Source organism: Oryza sativa, chromosome 12 (assembly GCF_034140825.1).
Source record: "Oryza sativa Japonica Group chromosome 12, ASM3414082v1".
NCBI classification, from domain to species: Eukaryota; Viridiplantae; Streptophyta; class Magnoliopsida; order Poales; family Poaceae; genus Oryza; species Oryza sativa.
The window spans coordinates 23,650,118-23,665,686 of record NC_089046.1 but is presented as its reverse complement, the minus strand read 5'-3'; the positions used below and the strand labels follow the sequence as shown (position 1 = coordinate 23,665,686).

Sequence of the window (15,569 nt, the reverse complement as noted above, 5' to 3'; positions counted from 1 at the left end):
CCGCAACCGTCTCCAGCTCCACCCCACTATGCCCGTCGCTGGCTCCGACCACCACGATGCCTCCGGCTTTGCCTCGCCGTGCCCGTTGCCGGCTCCGACTCACCACGCCAAGGTGAGAAAGGCAAGAAGGGAAAATATAGGGGGAGGAGGCGGGGGACAGGGTATAGCTCGAGCCGTCCCTCAAGAAAAAGGAGTGTAGGAGCCAGAGGCACGCATTCCCCTCCTGGGGGTCGCATCGCGCACTCGCACCTCCTTCCAGGGGCACGGCTCGGGGATGAAACCGCGACGCCGTGAGCGAAGGTACGAGCTGGAGGTACCCACTATAAGAAGGATATTTAATTATTTGCCACTTTTAATATGTGCCAATTAAGGACTTGTCACTCGATGTCTATAATATGTGGGCCATCACATACCTATGACATGTGAATCCAATAAAAAATTATTTAAAATCACTCGTCGTAAAAGTGGTAAATAGTTAATTATTCCGCTGTAAGAAGAGTCCCAAATCCCATGGCTAGCATTGGGTGCAAAGTACAGAAAAATGCCACACGCACAAGAAAAACGCCAAATATTTACATCGTCTCTCCCTCTCCTTCTCTCTCTCTCTTTCTCTAGTATCCTTGTGTTCCTCGTCGTCGGCGACGAGGACAACTGCGGCGGCGGCGGCGGCGGCGGCGGCGATGGCCGTGTAATTCCTTCTAGGGCCGTCTCAAATCGTCCCTCGGACCTACTCGATTTTCGTGGCTTTCGCGACCAGCCTCTCGTGTCGTGGTACGTGCTTCTTGTCCCTCGATGTAATCTCCCCACCCCCCAAATTTCGGGTTCTTGATCTACATGTAGCTACCAATTCCGTCGATCTTGTAGCCAAAAATCAGAATAGGATTTAGGAGATTTAGACCTTGTGGATGGCGAATTCGTTGATCTCTGCCTTCCGGGAAAACCTGACATGACATCGCGAGATCCTAATTTTTTTTTTGTGTGTGTGAATTTCTCGATTTAGGGTTCATGGTCTCTTCCCCTTTTGTGTCCCCAATGTCTAGGTGATGAGAGAGAGGGGCGAAATGGAAGGCCGTGAGGGCTCTAGGTTGGACAATTCGCTCACGAGGAAGCGCCGGAGCAGCAGCACGGCGAGGCGGCGGCCGAGGCCGGAGAGCAATCATGTCGTGGATGTGGAGCAGCAGCAGCAGCAGCAGCAGCAGCAGCAGCGAGACGGCTACTCCTCGTCTTCTTCGTCGGCGATTGGCTCGGATGAGGATGCCAACTCCGATGGGGAGGAGCACCAGAGGCGAGAGATCCATCTGAATGCCCCTTCCCCGGATCGTGCCGCGAGGCGTGCGGCGATGGAGGGCGGCGCTATGTCCTCCAATCCTAACCCGAGAAGCTCGCACAAGACCAAGGGGAGCAACCAGCTGCATTCCGAGGGCTCGGGTGGTGGTGGTGGTGGTAGCTCCAGGAAGGGCGAGAGCGGCCATGGTGCGGTTGTTTCGGCAGGGAATCGTGAGTCGTCGACCGGTGATAAAACAAGGAAGTTGAAGCTCAAGATCGGCGGAATCCGCCGTAGCGTGCCGGCGAAACCAAGCCCTGATATGTCGCATTCCAGGTCTTTGCCTGTGAAGCCTCCGCGGCCAGGAGATTCGCAGCAACGGCAAAAGCATTCTAGTCAGGTATGCGCCGAGTCATCCATTTCGTTTGTTTTGTAATCTACTTGCACTTTGTTGATTCATTACTTGATTTCAAGATAAATAAAATTTATATAATGGAAATTAGACGATGCTGCTATGACATAAATCTAGGCTGTGTACCTCTCCTGGTCAATTGGTCATTGTTTTGATCTTTTCCAATTTAGGGGGCATATGGGTTCTTTGCAAATCTCCTCCCTCTATTTTCTTCAACATGTGAGTATGTGACCTGTAATGATAATTGATGAAACAAAAGATGAATTACTTTCAGGCTGAAGGAGTAAAAGATTCCAGTAGGTTGGCATCTTCCCGAGACAAGAAAACCAAAAAGGAGAAGTCAATTGATGACGCGCTAACTCCAGAACAACCAGCCAAAGTTCACAGGGAACCATCTTCAGATCCTGTCCGGAAGAGTAGGAGGATTGCTAAGAAATCCATCTTGGACAGTGAATTAGATGAGGACTATGATACAAATATTCTTGATGATTTTGGAACTTCTGAAGGTGTGGAAGTCCATACTCGTGAGCCTGCAAAAAAAACAGGAAGTAGCTCTAAGAAGAATGCTGCAAAGAAAGCTAAAACTAAGAGCACATCATACGAGATCGATAATGATTTTGTTACCTCCAGATCAAAAAGGGATGGCAATAAAAGGTCTAGGGAATCTACTGATGCTGATAATAGTGAAGAGGAACCTACATCTGACAGTGAGCTTGATGCACAAAACAGGAAGCAGAAAGCAGTCACTGAATCACCTGCTAATGTAAGAAGCGAGCCTCTGACAACACGTCGCCGTGCCCTTCAATCATGGATGGATGGAAACAGCAACAGTGCTATTGAGTTCCCTGATGGTTTGCCACCAGCTCCTTCAAGAGGTACATATGCTGATATGCCTATCCTAGCTACCCTTTTTTCCATTAGAAAAGTGACACCTTCACCTTCAGTCCTGTGCTGATTTGTTTTGATTTGCGTTTTTTGTCAATCCAGGCAAGAAGGATAAGCTTTCTGATGCGGAAATGCTTGCCAAGAAGGCAGAGGCTGCTCAGCGGCGCAAGATGCAAGTCGAGAAGGCTACTAAAGAAAGCGAGGTCAGAAAAATGTTTGCCTGCCTTCCTTTTAAGCATATATTAAAGCCTCGATTTCAAGGTGTTCTCAACATTGTTAATCTCTGCAGGCTGAAGCTATAAGGAAAATTTTGGGCCTGGATTCTGAGAAGAAGAAAGAAGAAAGAAAGCAAAAGGAGCGAGAAGATAAGGTTTATTGCATCATTCGATCATGCTGTTTTTGTACCCTTATTTTCTCTAATGCGTTTTAGTACCCTTATCAATAATAGTACCCTTATCAATGTATCTTCTGCTACTAGCTTCTGAACTAGACTCTTACTTCCCCCTTCCAGGAGAGAGCAGCCAGAGCACAAACTATTCCTGAAAACACCATCAGGTGGGTCATGGGCCCAAAGGGCACCGTGGTTTCATTCCCGGAAGAAGTAGGCCTTCCCAGCATCTTCAACTCCAAGCCTTGCAAGTAATCCTCACAAACTCTGTACTCTTTCTTAAAGAAATCGCCCCAGAAATGTGCCTCATGACATATCATTTCTTATCACCGTTCATCCATCACGCAGCTACCCTCCCCCGCGAGAGAAATGTGCCGGACCATCATGCACGAACGCATACCGGTATAGGGACTCCAAGCTGAATCTCCCTCTCTGCAGCCTGAAATGCTACAAAGCCGTCAATGGCAACGCTTGATTGACGGGACGCTCGGGCCGTGCCTATTTCCCGGTTTCGCAATCAACTCTGATCTATAATGTTCCCTCAAGAAAGCATTCTCGTCTATATACTGGTGGAAATAAGATAGGATGATCATCAGCCGCGGAGATGCACATTTTTGGTTGAGTTGATAGAAAGATACAGCTGTCCAATAAGTGCATATACATGTGTATCATGTATGCATATTTACATACATATAGATTTGTCAACCTGTTTTCAGGGCTTGTGAGCAGATGTACTGCTGCTGCCCTCTGATACCTGTATTGCAGATAGTAGACATATACACATATGAAGGAGCAGAAATGTAGAATAAGTTGTTGTACCAAAGTTCCTTGTGTTTGTTCACTTCTTCATTCAGTTTATGCACACACTCGGCCATCATGTCGTTTGTGTATAACCCGATTGTAAATGCTGCAGAATGCAAAAATTTTAAAATTTGAAATAATGCCGCAGAATGCAAAAGAGAGAGGGAGAAAAAAAGAAAGCTAGCCTAAGTTAATTGTAAATGCTGCGTAATGCAAAAAAGGAATAACAATAATATTAAAAATTGAAATAATGCCTCAGAATGCAAAGATACTAAAATTGGGAATAATGTTTCAGACGGCAAAATATATCAAAATTCAAAATGAAGGCAAAATATATTAAAATTGGGAATAAAATTGCAGAATGCAAAGATATTAAAATTGGGAATAGTGTTTCAGACGGCAAAATATATCAAAATTCAAAATAAAATCTGGGGCATTCCGAGAATTGAACTCGGGACCTCTCGCACCCTAAGCGAGAATCATACCACTAGACCAAATGCCCTTGTTTGATTACTTTCTTCACATCAACCTATTTAAAACTATTTTATCCGAGCCGAGCCGAGCCGCTGCGCTGAGCTCGAGCCATGAGCCGGTGGCCGATCCAGTGGCCAAGTGGCGGGGGGCGGGCGCGTGGACTGGGCCCGCCCGCTAATTCGGGCCCTTTTAAGGGCCTTTCCGCAAAAACTCCCCTCCTCCACGCAGAAATCCAAAGGCTTCCTCCTCCTCTCCCTCGCGGCGGCGGCGCGGCGTCTATCCTCCTCCACCGGCGGCAAGGTCAGATCCCCCTCCTCCCTCTCCACCCCCGCCGATCCGTTCTCCCGCCCCCGATCGCTCGGCTGTATCCTGTTCCGTGTGGCCGATCCTAGCGCGCGAACCCTAGGTGGTGTTCTTTTTTTCTTCTTTTTTTATTCAAGAATCGTCTGGATCTGGTTTCTTGGTGAGCAAACGTTTAGGTTCGCGTGGGTGATCCGTTTTGTGATGCGATGTTGAGGGATTCTAGGCGGGGAGGATTTAGGTTTTACGTTAGGGAGGGGGGATGCGGCAGGTTACGCCTCGAATTTGATTTGCGTGGAGGGATTTGGTTCTTGGGATGTTGGGAGTTGTTAGTATGATTAATCGGTCACGCGCGAAGCTTTTTGTGTGAGATTAGTTCGTGTTCTTGCGAGTGGTGATGATAACGAGATGGTCTGTATTGTTCGCCTCCGCGATTCGGATTGGGGAATTGGTGGCGGAAAATGGGGATTTTTTCGCTGTGATAATTGGGTGTGGAAATGTTAGTAGTGATAGTGGTGGTGCTCGTTGACTTTGGTTGATGTGTCCCTTATGTTGACCTTCCCGAATCCGCATCACGAACGGAACAGCTCTGATGCATGATGGCTTGCTAGATAGCCTTTAGACAATGGAATGGCTATCTCCACCTTTCGGTGCCGCGCGTCATAGGATATAGGCTCATGCCCTCTGTGCATTGTTCATAGGGGGGCTTCTTATTCTTTGGTTCTGTAGTGTTGCATACCTGGGTTTTATTATGTGCATCATATAGTGTTACATATGTAAGGCTGCCATGATTCGTATCTTGTGCCAACTTGGCCTTTTTTGTCTTAGCGAGTTATTAGCTTCTAGTATTTGAGAAAGCATCCATGACGAGTGCTACCTTTTGCTAAGCACTTACATCATCGTATCCTTGTAGTGTTACTTTGTAAATTTATATCTGTTCTCGGCATGTGCATCACAGGCTTTGGCACGACAGTGCTTTCTTAATAGTTTCAAACTTCTCAAAATTGTTCAAAAACCCATGTTGTTTCCACAACAGTTAAGCACATTATGATTGGATATTCTACTTTCATCTGATGTTTGTGCAGCTTATAAGATTGGTCGAACATCATTTTGATTACATTGTTTGCACTTGTGCTGAACTGCTGATATTTACAGCCATCAGCAGTGAAATTATATGTTGATTGTGTTCTATGAGGTGTTAGAATTGTAAATAGCTTTTCTGCTGTTTAACCTTTCATGGGACATTTAACTTAACAAAGCACTTTAGCAAAGCTCTTGCCACGGTGGTGGTATCAATCTCTCCTATTGAGCACAACATAAACCTATAGACATCTTGGTAGATCTCTGTCAGTTATACCTAGCTTCACTATAAGCATACAGAAGTTAGCTTCCTGTTGTCCCCCTATTCCAAAATAGGAAATTTCTTGGTTGTATGAAGCTATCAACTTTCTAATGCAAACTTCAGTGTAATGAATTTGTCATGTATCCTTTTTTCTTTGGGTCTGCTTTGTTGGCAATGAATTTCCTGTTTTCACTGTAGTTGGCATTTGTTGGAGCTTATCTTTAACTCCTAAAATTTGTATTAAGGTGCAAGAAAATGACTTACTGCTACTCATTATAGTGACCTAATATACCTAATGATGTTGCATTGCACAAGTTTGATGTTGTCATTTGTTTAATTTGGTTCAAGGCTTCGTGTTTGAATGATGTGTAATTTGAACTGTAATTGTTGCATATGCTGGGATTGTGACTTGGTGAGAACCTGTGATCCTGTTTGTTTGATGTTAAGTGATATGGACATTCCTCCTAACAAATTTGCTTTGCATCGTTTGTGGCTGTGTCTTTCACTCTTTGGATGATTGGCAGGTTAGGTGAAGGGTATACTGTATACATTCGTTTTTGCATAGAGAAGCAATGATTAACCATAAGGCTAGAAGTGTTTGTTGTGCCATTTTTTTATTCGAAATGCTAAGATATCCCATAAAAGCATTTGTGGTGGAATTTGTTGATATTAGGAGATGAACTTGAGAACATGATTCTTTCGGTGATTATTGTTCTTGAGACAGGTTTCTGAGCATTGAGGAACCAGAGCCTCTTTCTTTACCATGTCTAAATATATGTTGGATTTAACATAGCTTCACTACTATTTCAATGGTTTTATTTAAGTTTTCTTCCAGTTTCAATCTGAACTTTTATGTCACTTCTGTGAAATTCACTCCGGTCACCTTTGGAGGGGCTTTTTATATAAAAAGAGTCATGGAATGGTGAACTAATTGTTTGTATGGACATTTTGCATTTATTAAAAGTATCTTGCTGCCCTAATGATATTCTCTCGGCCTGTTGCTGCTATGAAATCAGCTCACAGAATCTTATCATTTTCTGTAGGCATCTGAGCTCAACAGCAAGCAAATGGCAGGTGGCAGAATTGCACATGCGACCCTCAAGGGGCCGAGCGTGGTGAAGGAGATCTGCATTGGGCTCACCCTTGGGCTGGTCGCTGGTGGTCTGTGGAAGATGCATCACTGGAACGAGCAGAGGAAGACTAGATCCTTCTACGACATGCTCGAGAAGGGCCAGATCAGTGTTGTCGTCGAGGAGTAGTCTTTTGTGTTGAAAGTCTTTTGCCTTTGTTTTTTGCAAGTTATTTCTGAAACTCTCTGGAGAGCATGACAAAGCTAGTGCCGTGGAGATTGTCATGAAAAATAAGCATAGCAATTTGAGAACATTTGATCTCGTTGAATTTGCTTCTTTTCTTGTATTATCTTAAAATCTGTCTTTAATATATGCCAGTAACAGCTTAAGGGATTGGATGGCTTCCCCCTGACATTAATCTGATTTAGTTTCTTTTGCTTATTTTCCTGTCACCATTTGAGATTGTGATTATGCCCATCCTTTTCAGTGTGGATGCGATGGTGGAAATTGGATACCTAATGAGTCATTTGAAAATTTATTGTGTCATTGTGAGTGGAACAGGCACACCATCGCTCCTGACCTATAAACCGGTTCTGTTTTATTTGGTGATGTCAATGGTTTGGCCAAAGATGAGTTTTTAAGGTTTTCATGTGCTTTTCACCATCGCTTTTGCATGCATCATGGATTTGGTTTCTTCCCTGATTGATGTCATTTTCATTTTGCTTGCTTACATAGCAGACATTAACAATTATTGCTTGTTTATTACTGGGAATAGCTAAAGTGAGCAGGCAGTGTATGCTGATGCCCTTTGTGGCTATACCTCCTTTATGCCGTGAAAAAACAGAATATTTTTCGACCTAGTTGGTTTAATCTGTTTTTGCTTAGATGCCAAGCAAGAAATCATAGCAACATACTAGAAGTGTTATCATCAAGATTTCAGACAGAATCCAGGAAGATCTTTGAAACTGAAGATCAGCCCCTGCTTTATCCAATCTGATTGTTCATCTAACCAAAAACAAATTAAATTTGTTCACCTTGTTTTATGATTTGATATGAAGTCACTGTACTTTTTTTGTTTTGGCAGGAGCCCATGTGAAGCTGCAAATCTGGCAGATTCTTCAGCCAACAACTCCATGAGCCATGAACAACACATACCGTCAGACCAGATGAATTTCCAACGCAATTTTACATTGATGATCACAAGAGGAATTGATATAATGACATAGTTTATAACATTACATAACACAAACAACATAATTAACCCTTACAAAACACCACATGGACACAGACAAAAGACCATCACTTATTCAGACACAAAATCATCATCAGAAGAGTAGTAGAAGAAGACCATAGAGCAGCAGCAGATTAAAGCCTTGAAATTCTCAAAGCAGCCAAGAGAAGAAAAAAGATGAAGACTTCTTGATGCCAACCACAGCTTAGCTCAGAGCTCACTCTCCCATGGCGCGGCGTTCGTTCAGTACTGGAGCATGTGCGCGGCGGCGGGGCAGGGGATCTGCCATGGCCGGAGCAGCGGGTCGTCGGGGGGGCACTCCTCCTGGATGTCCATGGCGACGCCGCTGAACTCCTCGACGACGCGGAGCACCTCGTTGACGCTGCGCAGCCTGTCGCCGAGCTCGGCGGCGCGCGCCCGGAGCACCGTGTTCTCCTGCTCCACGCGCGCGTACTGCCCGGCGATTTCGCTGGCGCGCGCCAGCACGCGCGCGTTGTCCGCCTGCAGCCTCGCCACCTCCTGCACCAGCTCGTCCAGGTGCTGCTGCTTCCGCAGCCGCGACCGCCTCGCCGACTCCCTGTTCGACAGCCGCCGCTTCTCCCTCCGGTGGTCCGCCGCCACCACCACCCCCGCCGAGTCCCCGTCCGACGACCCCGCCGGCGACAGCGACGACGACGACATTTCCACAAACACCTTGTCTACAAACAGCTGCTTCTTCTGCTGCTACGATTATTTAATCAACCGAAGAAGAACACGAAGAAGAAGAACAACAACAAGAGAGCTCTACTACTACTAGTAACAATGGCGGATTGACGCGGAGAAGATGATTCCCCCAGAATTATGAGATCACATAAAACCAGTAGAGGAAGACAACCGAGAAGGAGTGGAGGAAGCAGGAGCGGCGCAGGTGAGTGGCGATCTTCATAAAGCTCAGAGATTTCTTCTCTGCTCGCCTCGGCAAACCATGGCCAGCGAGCTCAACTCCTCCCTCCAGCGCAAACAATTCCTCCCAAATCCCAACAACAAAAATCACGATCTTTCTCACCACCAAGATCCAACCCAAGAACAGCAACCACAACCAAAATTCGACACCGATTCGATCAGCGGGAGCTGATCTGCTCGAAGAGGACGGAATCGAGCTGATTGGAGAAGAATTTGGGGGGAGAAATGGATCGAGAGATGGAGATGAATGGCAACCACCCAAATCAAAGGATGAGGGGAAGAAGGGGGAGGGGATCAGGTTCAGGTTGGAGGGGTTATTTATTGATGAAGCGAGGGTATTTTAGTCATTTTACACCCCATGGGTGTTTTGGTAAATTGTGTGCAAAAGAGGTTAGTAGTACAATATATTTTTTTTCTGGATGGATGGAGGAGAAGAAAGGTGAAGGAATCTTTACTAGTCTGGTCTTGGGTGGCTTTCCGTGGCCCTTTGGGGATGCATTGCAAAATGCTAGTATGCAAATGCAAGGGTTGTTTTCAGTGATGGATAGGTCCATTTGTTAAGGTTACCAAGGGTGGTGTACCAGGGTGCCGGGGGGAGGCATCATGCGTTTTTATGTGTCGCTTGGCGGTTTGTAGGTTTGGTAGACCGTGTGATGTGTCTGATTGGTAGAATATGATATTGTATTTTATTTGGCGTTTTTCGTATAGTGTGTTTCATGGGTTTGGATTTATGTGATAATTTATGTGGGGTTATTTATGTATTATTACAAGCTTTCAGCTAATAAGAATTGTAGGCGAATTAATTGCAAGGTTTATTTAATGCGAACAACTTGAGTTCTTCAACATATTTTGCCATTAAATTGCTCCATAATTTAGATAATATTTTTTGCTTGGTTGTGTCAAAATAAATTCATAATGCATTTAAAGTATTAATTTGACATTTATGCATGCTTGTAGTGTTTATGTACATTTTTTTTCGAAAAAAGTGATTCCCTTGTTGTTTAGCCTTAGTTCGATCAATTAAATTTAAGCCTTCCAACAGTTTTCACATGAAGGTTGTGATCTGGTGTAAAAAAAATAGATTGCTCCTATTGTAAAACTTATCTTAGCTAGCTGGAACGATTCTGTGCTGCTAAACATAAAATTATACCTAGATTATTTATCCTACATGGTACAAGTGATCACTTATAATAATAACCAGCTCGGGTGCACGGTGCACAAACCACTTGTGTAAAACTTCTATGTGTCTCATGGAACTGTGGGTGCCTTTCCCAAGAATGCCCCTGCAAGGAATCTTGCACTTTTCCAAAAGTGCAATCAGAACCAACTAACACCAAGTGATGAAAGGAGATTTCTCTCGTACTTGATTTAGATATTTTTCTTCTCTCTTTCAGGCTAAGTTACCCAGCATGAATGTTGATGGCCAAGAATTTAGGGAAGTACAACATGTATGTTTTGAAATTCCTTTGTTAGAGATCAAAATTTAAGCAAGTATGCAGTCGATTTTTCTCTAAACACGCCATATTATCATTCCAATCTAAATTAAAAAAAAAATCTTGCTACACGTACGACCGAGCCGTCTGTGTCCGACTGTGTCATGCAACCAATCACTGGGCTTGTTACTACCATGCTGACCCAGACAAGCAGCATATATGTTTATACATACACTAGTCGGATGGATAGGTCGGACGTATAGCAATTTCGTTAAAAAAATGCCTTAGATCAACTATATGTCTATACCTTTAATTATGTATTTAAAACTACTTAATCATACAACAAATAAAAGGTTCATACAGATGGTATACCTATTCTACTGCAAATTTAAACTAAGGTGATATAAATATGAATATACAGTTAGAAGCTCGGTATGTTTTTATATAAGAAATTTTACTGAGGTTCTTCAGTTTCCACACCTTCGATTACTACAGAGAACAAAAAGAATTATGTCCCGATCAAGGTAAGTATCTGTACATGGTTTGATGATGATATCTTTGTACTGAAGTAGTCAGCAGACATCATCTAGGTTCAATGTATTCTCAAAGTGCAAAAAATAGTAGTTCCTGTTCAAATTGAAGAGCTCCAACATTTAATAACACATTTAATTACTACTGTTTTGTGGGATAAGTACCAAACACTTGGAAAAAAGGACCCATAGCATTTCTCCCACTCTTTCCAGAGGCTCATGAGAAAACCATGGTTTCATTTGTTTTTTTTATTATAATTGAAATGACCCAATTATGAAAACCAATGCTGTATTTTTCAGTTGACAAAAATGAACTTAATCCACGTTTTTGATCTCCCTGCGTAATGATACGTGTCAACACACAAGATATATCGGATGGAATATTTTCATCAACAATAGTCACATCAAAAGATTAGCTAAATTATAAATCCTTCTGCAATGCATAAAAGAATTGAGAGGATACTTTTAATTGACTTTCTTGGCCAACAGTTCAGTGTACTAATCATTCTTGAACCAAACTTATAATAAATTATCTACCAAGACCCATATAAAAGAATAAAGAGGACATCATACTCATCACTCTATATCTTCAATATTTTGCTAATGGCTTCACATGACTTCAAGAGAAAAATAATTATAGAGAGAATCTCTCACTCAATTCATAACCACTCAAAAATAATATTTGGGAGAGGAAGAGTCTAGACTCCAAAGTCCAACCCATGGTAGTATAGCATATGTATGCATGCATGCATTAGACAACTGACAAATTTACATGAGCTGGAAATTTTATTTCTCTTCTTGTTCATTAATCATTATTTTTTTTGAGTGACAAAAAAACAGAGACAAACGTGGCCACCCCTCTATTATTTCGTTGTGCAGGGTGTTATGTTTGGGCCTAACATTGTGGGGCCCACCTTGCTTGAATGTGATCCCTCCATGATTGCTCATGGGAAGGAACATCTTGACATCTTGTGCATAATTTTTGTGCAGAATATGGTTTTGCTGCAGTGAAATGTGTTGCAATGATTGGAGTTTAATTGGGGAGAGAAACCGAATGAGAATGCAGCTAAATCATACTTGCAGTAGCTAATTAGGGACATGCTTATTCCCTTGTATAAGTGTGGCGGTTAATTAGTGAGATACTTAATTCCTCACTTGTGTTATTGTATAAGCATATATGGTTTTAGAGTGTTCGAGGGAAAAAAAAGTTGAGCAATGCTCCGGTGCTTTCTACTGGTAGTATTATACTACGAGTAGAACTAATCTGAACCGTTTATTTTTAAGGGTAGATTAGTAAAGTTCTGAGATAGATTTGGGATAAATTTGGCACTTAATTTATTTCTCGTCGTGGATCGCTCGGATGTTTCAGGAAAAGCAGCGCTGCCACCGCTTCCTCATCCATCGCATTCGAGCGGAGGTGGAGAGAGCGACTCCTTCCGCTGCCGGCGCTTGTGCATCACGTTCCCTTCCGCCGGCGGCAATACTCTCCGGCGCCCCCTCTTGTTCTGTTCCCTTCTCTGCCGGCGTCCGCTTCCCTGCCGCAGGAGCTTCTGGTGCCGCCCTGACGACTTCCGGCGTGCGCACAGGGGCGGCGGTGCAGAGGAGCCCCGCGTGGTTCTACCTCCTCTCGCGCGACGCCGCCGGCGGCGGCGGCAACTGCGACGACAGCTACAGGCGTGCGTGGAGCCGGCTGTTGAGGAGGCTGGTGCGGGAGAGTAGGAGTTTCTGTAGCCTCAGCATCAGCAGGCACGGTAATGTTAATTTTCGTGGATGACTTCACCAGAATCAAGAATCTGATTCTGAATCTGAATAAGAATTTAATTTGGACATGGACAGTATGCTCTATTGCTATACCAGAATCAAGAACCTGAATTTGCTATGAAAAGAAGTAGCTCAACTTCCGTGAGCCTGGTCCATTAAATTTGTGCTTTGCTTCCTCTTTACCCGAGCTAATGTAACGTGAATAGGCCCATCTCGCTGGAATTCTGCGTGAAACCCATTCCAGCGATCCAGTTCATGAAGCTTCCCCTTGCGAGTCGTCGCGGTGGCGAGCGGGTGGCGGTGGCGACATGGATGGCCAGCAGGAGGAGCAGCACGTGGGGCGGCGGCAGCTGGAGCCCGGGAAAGACGAAAATATCCCTCTGCAAATAATTTTTTATAGACAAAAATATCCCTCTACAATTCTACTACCATTAAGTGTGATGGTAGTAGAAATAGATCTGAACCCTATGATCAAATGAGATCAACGGTTCAGATTATTTTCTACTACAAGTAGAAGGCACCGGAGTGGATCTCTGTTTGGTTATATAAACTGGGTCATACATTCAAACTGCTTTTGAGCTTGTGTTTGAAATCTGGATGATTTTATCGCACAATTCTAGCAGCTCCTGGACCCATATTTAGATTTAGATGGAGGTCTTTTTAGAAAAACTAATGGCGTAATATTTGCAAAACAATTTTGTAAGATTCTGACAGATCAGTGGCGGATCTATTAATTTTCCAGAGTCCAAATAAACAAATATATACAATCTTAGACATTGTTGAACACTAAAAAAATACAAAAAATGTGATCCGCCGACAAGCCCGAGCAGCCTTGGATCCACCGTTGTGAAAGATAATAACCTGACAAGGATTTCCCTACCCAGTAAAATATCCTAATACTAACTGGTTGTTAACCATACAATTGCATACTTACAAGGCAGAATTACAGTGTCCTTCGGGACTGTTCACTTTGGTGCCATTTTCAACCTTATCAAATTTTGGTAAAGTTGTAAAAAAATGGCTACATTTAGTTTGCTGCCAAATTTTGGTAACTATATAAGAAATCCTGCCAAAATTTTGGCAAGTTACCAAAATTTTATCATAGTTGTCAAAATTTTAGCAATGCTAAATTTTGGTAAGGTTTTTTTTTGGCAGCAAAGTAAACAGGCCCTTCATTCACACTCTAGTAAAACTCATTTTAAAGTATTCTCATAATAAAATGATTTAACAAACTTCAAATGCCAATGTCGGTGGGCATCCACCAACTCATATGCTACGGCCACATGTTCCTACACTTAAAAAAATCCTACATCGAAAGAAGGCCATTGCTTATGATTCTGAGGTATATTCTACAATATCAATTCTTATTATGGACTTGTCAGAAAAAAAAAGTTTGCCTCCCCATGTTTTGGCCAATTGATTGGTCCACACAAGAGTGGACAAATAAATCCCAAAAGGAATTTTGATGCAAACATGGCACCAATAAATTGACCTCCTTTTCATGCTATATCTTTTTCATGTATATATTTTGCAGCATGATTGTAGTACAATTTGAATTAGGTAAACACGCATTGGTTTATGCACATTATGATCCCACCGAGGAAATGGGAGTATGTAACCAGGAGCAGCTGATTTGTTAAATTCAGAAAAGCAAAGTGGAGATTGTACTGTTGTGGTAACACTAAGAACTCACTAACATTAAAAAAATGCTTTTATAGAGTCTGTTTACTTGGGCCTTGTTTAATTCTCAATTTTTTTCTTCAAATTTTCAACTTTTCCGTCACATCGAACTTTTCTACACACATAAACTTCCAACTTTTCTATCACATCGTTCCAATTTCTTCGAACTTCCAATTTTAGCGTGGAACTAAACACAGCCTTGATGAGAATTCATGATGAGCTTAGACGGCAAGTAAATTAATGGCCATTAAGAAAAGGCTATTAACCATTACTATACTATTTCAAACAAACAGAAGACATATCTAGTGCACATTGGCTGTCTGCAAGAGTGTGTTTATTGTCCTAACCTTCTTGTAAATGTGATGTGTGTTTTCAGACAAACACACATGATGCTGAACTTTTCCCCTGCAAATGATACCAAATGATTTGCCATCATTTTCTTTTTGAGATGAGATGGAAAGAAAATAACTATTCAATTATCCTCCATGAGAAGATGAAATTATATTAGGAAGTAACTCCATGGGGATACCGGAGAGGTAAGCCTGATGGTTCTTTCTTTCTGAAATTATCCTCATCTTTATTTCTGAATTTCTGAAACCATCTGTCACTTAGTTCTTGAATGCTTTTCAGTGGCGGCCTTATTGGTCAAACCGATTCAGCTTCATGTTAGAAATGGATAAGACCAAGAAGGAAGAAACTAAGAAAGATCTAGAACAATAAAAAGATACTAAATTGAGGATGAGATTAGACATGAGAAGAAGTATCCCAATTGACCACCAATTCTATTGGAGCTAAAACAGTCAGCTGCTATTTTCTCTGTCAAGTGTGTCAAATACTACCAGTAGCTGCTCAAATACAGTGGGAACTTATTTAATTTTCCTAGCTCTACTTTTTCTAGAACACCTGTTACATTGATGCAACATGGGTACATAATTAATATAATAACACCTGATTTCAAGAGGCTTATCCAACATCAATTAAGCAAAAATAATGACATGGTAGGCAACCCATGCATTGTGGAATTGGAAAGTTCTCAGCAAGCAGAGTATGACACCT

General features: G+C 42.7%; 3 protein-coding genes and 1 non-coding gene across 7 annotated transcripts; 2 read left to right on the top strand and 2 right to left on the bottom strand.

Moving 5' to 3' along the window:
- Positions 1-420: 420 nt before the first annotated feature.
- LOC4352518 (serine/arginine repetitive matrix protein 2) lies at positions 421-3,839 on the top strand. 4 transcript variants are annotated; one of them, XM_015765122.3, is made up of 7 exons: positions 421-771; positions 1,041-1,664; positions 1,936-2,551; positions 2,664-2,764; positions 2,851-2,931; positions 3,073-3,200; positions 3,298-3,772. In XM_015765122.3, the coding sequence occupies exons 2-7, from the start codon at positions 1,044-1,046 to the stop codon at positions 3,422-3,424; spliced, it is 1,674 nt and encodes a 557-aa protein (XP_015620608.1). In that variant the 5' UTR covers positions 421-771; positions 1,041-1,043; the 3' UTR covers positions 3,425-3,772. The 4 variants fall into 4 exon arrangements, with proteins under 4 accessions (XP_015620608.1, XP_066162090.1, XP_015620609.1 ...); XM_066305993.1 differs by having other exon boundaries at positions 567-771; positions 1,001-1,664; positions 1,951-2,551; XM_015765123.3 differs by having other exon boundaries at positions 607-771; positions 1,001-1,664.
- Positions 3,840-4,180: 341 nt separating this feature from the next.
- Positions 4,181-4,252, bottom strand: TRNAP-AGG (transfer RNA proline (anticodon AGG)). The gene has a single exon. It is a non-coding gene; the product is annotated as a tRNA-Pro (tRNA).
- Positions 4,253-4,442: 190 nt separating this feature from the next.
- On the top strand, positions 4,443-7,388 carry LOC4352516 (cytochrome c oxidase subunit 5C-like). The gene is made up of 2 exons (NM_001423571.1): positions 4,443-4,524; positions 6,910-7,388. Exon 2 carries the CDS (start codon positions 6,934-6,936, stop codon positions 7,123-7,125), a length of 192 nt encoding a protein of 63 aa, NP_001410500.1. The 5' UTR covers positions 4,443-4,524; positions 6,910-6,933; the 3' UTR covers positions 7,126-7,388.
- Positions 7,389-8,103: 715 nt separating this feature from the next.
- On the bottom strand, positions 8,104-9,378 carry LOC9271102 (ocs element-binding factor 1). Its single transcript, NM_001423570.1, has one exon. It carries the CDS (start codon positions 8,846-8,848, stop codon positions 8,411-8,413), a length of 438 nt encoding a protein of 145 aa, NP_001410499.1. The 5' UTR covers positions 8,849-9,378; the 3' UTR covers positions 8,104-8,410.
- Between the last annotated feature and the right edge of the window lie 6,191 nt (positions 9,379-15,569).

Bases quoted from the DNA above. Each gene is read 5' to 3' on its own strand.
- LOC4352518 (XM_015765122.3), top strand. From the start codon at position 1,044: ATGAGAGAGAGGGGCGAAATGGAAGGCCGTGAGGGCTCTAGGTTGGAC. The intron at 2,552-2,663 runs GTACATATGCTG...TTGTCAATCCAG, and splicing joins GCCACCAGCTCCTTCAAGAG to GCAAGAAGGATAAGCTTTCT. The intron at 3,201-3,297 runs GTAATCCTCACA...TCCATCACGCAG, and splicing joins TTCAACTCCAAGCCTTGCAA to CTACCCTCCCCCGCGAGAGA.
- LOC4352516 (NM_001423571.1), top strand. From the start codon at position 6,934: ATGGCAGGTGGCAGAATTGCACATGCGACCCTCAAGGGGCCGAGCGTG.
- LOC9271102 (NM_001423570.1), bottom strand. From the start codon at position 8,848: ATGTCGTCGTCGTCGCTGTCGCCGGCGGGGTCGTCGGACGGGGACTCG.